The 4,695-nt window shown below is 44.0% G+C and overlaps 1 protein-coding gene across 4 annotated transcripts in view; it reads right to left on the bottom strand.

Annotated features, from left to right (window-relative positions):
- The window catches only part of CD109 (CD109 molecule), a 171,005-nt gene extending 166,924 nt beyond the window's left edge, over window positions 1–4,081 (bottom strand). For all 4 annotated transcript variants that reach the window (XR_012381956.1, XM_073905229.1, XM_073905227.1 and 1 more), the window contains exons 1-2: window positions 3,885–4,081; window positions 2,597–2,769 (exon numbers count right to left, since the gene is read on the bottom strand). Coding sequence is in view for 3 of the 4 variants with exons in the window: in XM_073905229.1 (XP_073761330.1) it covers window positions 2,597–2,769; window positions 3,885–3,958 (247 nt within the window). In the remaining variant the exon portion in view is untranslated. The remainder of the gene's footprint in view (window positions 1–2,596; window positions 2,770–3,884) is intronic.
- Between the last annotated feature and the right edge of the window lie 614 nt (window positions 4,082–4,695).

Below are 4,695 nucleotides of genomic sequence, written 5' to 3'. Positions count from 1 at the left end.
TGGTGATGGTGGTGGGGTTGGTGGTGATGGTGGTGATGAGGGTGCTGGTGATGGTGGTGATGAGGGTGGTGGTGATGGTGGTGATGAGGGTGCTGGTGATGGTGGTGATGAGGGTGGTGAAACATTGCTCTACCCCGGGACTTTCTAAGAAGACCTGGACTGTTAGAAAGAGCCACTCAGAAATACCCCTCTTTACCCAGCCCTACTGGAAGATAAATCTTTATTAGAACCAACCATTTCTTGAAGGCCTTCATAAAAAAGTAACAAAATAATTGGACCTAAAATGTATTTATTTGTTTGTGTTTATGTGGCAAGGGAGAAAAAAATGAATCCTAGGAGGATCTCTGGATTTAGAAGATCCATTGATTTAAAATGCTCATTTGTCTACATATTGCTGCAACTGGAGAAGTCAGGTTAAAAAAAAAAAAAATGTCTTGGTCCTTAAGTCCTAACATTACAGGAAGCATCTGCTTTGAGAACAATGACTCACGGCCTCTGATAACAGAGTAACCTTCTCCTTTCAAAGAGAGAGAGTGCTCCCAGAAATGGCATTTTCAATGAAACTGTAGGTCAACAGAGTCAGAAAACAGCCACTAAAAGAAATGCATTCTCTCTCTATCTTTTTCAAAGATTCATTCTGCTCTCAGGATAGCGTTGTCTGACCCAGTCTTGAGCACTTTAGCCTTCCCAGAGACATATGTCTCTTCCCAAAAGAAAAATCTAAGAAAAAAGTTTTAAAATGAGACACAGTCCCCACTTCCCCCATCTGCAGTGTTGGTACTATTTGCAGAAAAAAGAAAAGAGACTGATCTAAGGAGATTGCAGAAAAGATAATGCAGTAGAAATTCTAAAATAAGAGTATACAAACATCTGAGCAAAGCCCAAATATTTATCAAAATCATCCATGTTATTCTGGACCTCTGCATTGCGGTAAAACTGCCACTCTAGTAGAGCCAAAATGATAATTCTTAGTGGATAAATAATGAATGTGGAACTACACTAAGTATTGTCTGCTCTGACAGTATTTCAATATTTTCTTTAGCCATTATCATAAAACCAGGGTTCATTCATTTTCAGAAATAATAGTTCAGTAATGAAAGCAGAAGTCTACCCTCATATAAAAGGAAATAATGCATCCTCCACCTTCTTCTTCAGTATTACTACTGATAATATTAGCAGCTGGTGTTAAATTCCTCATAGCTGCTGGATACTAACTTTCACTTTACACCTGCTCTGGAAAGTAAGTTTCATTATCCCCATTTTACAGGTGAGGAAATTGAGGCTCAGAACAGTTAGGTAACTGCCCAAGATCATACAACTGGTGCTAAGACAATCTCAGATCTTAAGCACTAGTCTACATTTCCTCTCCAGGGAAACAAGGCCTCCCACTTTCCTGACGTAACTCCTATGAAAGACAAAGTGGTTTGGCTCCCATACACACCACCTCTTCCTGACTTCTATCCCAAACTTACCCCCCTAGTCAGTCAATCTCCAGAGGAAGAAAAAAAAACAAAAACCCACAGATATAGATAAACTTTGATTTTACCTTCTTTAATGATGGTGTTAATTTCTCTATGTTGGTAGAGGATCAACATTTATAAAACAAACTATTGTGGAATCCCATCCACCCTTCATTATGTGCCCTTAAATGAATTTTTTAAGATAACTCTTAACATTATAGGCATTTATGCCTCAATCTCTGCCCTCTGATGAAACATCTAAACATGCTTCTAGTTAATGGTGTTTATAATTAGGTGGTAGGATTATGCGTGATCTTGGTTTATTTCCTTTACTTCCAGGATGTAAGCACCAAATATATACTACTCTTTCAATTAGAAAAAAAAAATACAATAAATGTTCATTTTAATGGGAAAAAAGCTTAAGTATTTACCCTCAAAATTATTTTTCCCTTCGTATTAAAAAAGAAGACATTCATCGACCCAATTTAATCCTAAACCAGATTTGAATCCAAATTTAAGAGACGTGGGTTCTTTTACAAATGACTCCCACATTTACATCATTTTTTCCTGTACCTTAAAAATTAAGAAATATTCCATAAAACTGAACTTTAACACTGTGTCGCTCTTTTCTTTTCCACAGGCCTACTTAATAAAATCCTTAGTACTCAATAAATATAAACATGGTTACATATGGTTTACATAAACTATATATAAATATATATCAGACTACTGACCTTGCCCATTTCCCTCTCTGGGCAGTCACTGGCCTACATTTCCCAGCCTCCTTTGCAGCTAAATGTGGCCATTAGAAGAGGAACAGAAGTGATATGAGCCCCTTCTAGGCCCATCCCATAAAAACCTCCCACATGAGAAAATCCATGCTCTTCCCCTGCAGACTTGGAAGATACATGTTGATGATGAGGGAGCCACAAAGTGGAAGGAAACTGGGTCTGTGAATCTCAGCTTGGGGTAGCATCTGGGAACACCATTTTGGACTCTACATGAGCAAAAATTAAGTGTACTACCTAAAACACTGCAACTCTGGGGTTTCTCTGTTACCCTACCTAACATGTGGCTTTATTAACATACTGCAGTTATTACTACAGAAGGGTAAGACTTCATGCTGCTTATCTTACCTTTTTCAAAGACTCCTTCTGCTTCCAGGACAGAGACAGTGAGGTTGGCTGCCATCTTGACCAACTCGGCCTTCACAGTGACCTGGGAGGGGCTGTGTTCCAGAAGCTCCACCCCAATAGTCACATTTCCTCCAGGCCTGACGATCCCTGGGGCTGTCACCAGAAACCTAGGCCTGAAGAGTTCCCAAGAAGAGGAAAAACACAGTTTCTTATCTTTACATCTCCATTCTTTTCCGATCCTAAAATTTCAGAGAGTGAGATAGACTCTCCATACTATGCCAATTGCAATTGTTCCAATTACTCCAATACTGCCCCACTGTTCCATTTAGCAGCTGCACTGAAATTCTACTGAGAAATTCTCATAAATCAATCTTAATACAGTAATTCCTGCACCCCTAGAGGAGAGCGTGTGTTATTATTTCCATTTTATAAACCACAAACAGCACAGGATGAGCCTCAGTGTAAAGAGCTTACATTGGGGCATGCAGAAGTTATTGGCAACGTACAAGCCTCTAAACTCCTTTACAACCTCATCCCAGCGTGATTTTTTTCTTGGCTTAAACACACACACACACACACACACACACACACACACACTCTCACTCTCTCTCTCTCTCTCTCTGCGGGTTTTATTCAAACTTTTTTCCATGGGCATCTGCCCCAGAAAACATCATCTAACAAATACCACTGATTGAAATATACCATCGGAAATTAAACAACCAGTGGTAAAATGTCCAGGTGTAGCAGTGCATAAAAGTCCGCAAAAACAGCACTTTCTCTGCCCAAGCCAAGGGTAAAGCCTCAACTGCAAAAACCCGTAGGAGAGGGGCACTTTCCATTCACGTGGGTGTCTCATTAGTTATCTTCCTACAGTGTCTGCACCCGAACCAATTCACCTCAGTCACACCTTGCCAATGCCGAACCTGAGAGACCTAGTTTAGAAAAAAATACATCACACGCCTTTGAGAAAAGAAGGCACACTGTTTGGGAGGGGGAAAAATGTTGAGGAAAAGGCAGAGGCAACGTGTACTAAAACTAAAACGTGTCTCTAGAAAGTCGTTATGGTCAGAAAGACGCTTCAACAACTTCCAGGGGTGGAGAAGGTGACTGTCCCACGGAGAACCCAGCTGCAGAGACAGACGGTCTACCCTCCAGGCCGGTGCTCGGCTGGGGAGCGCGGCCGCGGGGCAGGTTCCCACCCGCGGCCGTACAGCCGCCGTCCACTCCGCCCGCCCGGCCGCCCGCGCCCGCGCCCGCGCCCGCGCCCGCCTCGTGCCCGCGCTCCTACCGGAGGGCCGCGGCCAGCACGGCGGTCCACACGCACACTAGGTGGGCGGCGGTCAGTAGCCCCCAGCCCCGCATCTCGGCCGCGTCTGCCTGTGCCACCGTCGGCTCCTGGGGAAATTCGCGGGCGCCGCGGGGTGTGGCTTTCCACCTCCTCCCCGCTTTTTTTCCCTTGACTCTGGAGTTTAGCAATCTGAAATGGGCGCGCCTAAAAGCGGAGTGAGAAGTCTAAATTGAGACAGGACTTGGTGGCTCCACCCCTCCCACGGCATCACAATGGCGCTTCTCGCTGCTCCTGCCAGCATCGAAAATCCTCGGGGGGGGGGTGGTCAGAAAGCTGTCTCTAAATGCGGTCAAGCCCAACCTGGCCCCGGCATCCCTGCTCCCCGCGGAGAACACAGGGCGCCCACTTCCCCAGCCCCACCGGGTTCCCCGGGGCTGTTTACACTAGCGCTCTACCAGCGATGCCGAGAGTGAATAAACAGGCCCATCCTTGTGAGGAGAAATTCAGAGCAGCTAAGCGAAGTGGAAAAAAATCATTGTCCCCCAGACTCTGAGTCATAATTTTAGAGAAATGGCAAACACACACACACACACACACGCACGCACACAGACGCCAAACCAAGGTATTTTCTGGGGAGTTGTTTAATGTATGTGAATGGAGAGGAGAAAAACTATTTTTACCTAAAACATAAATGAAGGTATTTTGTTTGCCTCTCCAGGAAAATGCTGTGGTTTCTCCGTTGGAAAAAAAAAAAAAAAAAAAACAAAGCAAGAAAGGAATGCTGGCACACGCAAAAGTTAGGTGTTGCTAC

This window comes from Callorhinus ursinus, unplaced genomic scaffold (genome assembly GCF_003265705.2).
Source record: "Callorhinus ursinus isolate GAN/ISIS: 27379988/994484 unplaced genomic scaffold, GSC_fseal_2.0 scaffold22, whole genome shotgun sequence".
Taxonomy (NCBI): Eukaryota; Metazoa; Chordata; class Mammalia; order Carnivora; family Otariidae; genus Callorhinus; species Callorhinus ursinus.
Note: the sequence above shows the minus strand (reverse complement) of the source record. Positions and strands in the feature narration are given on the sequence as shown.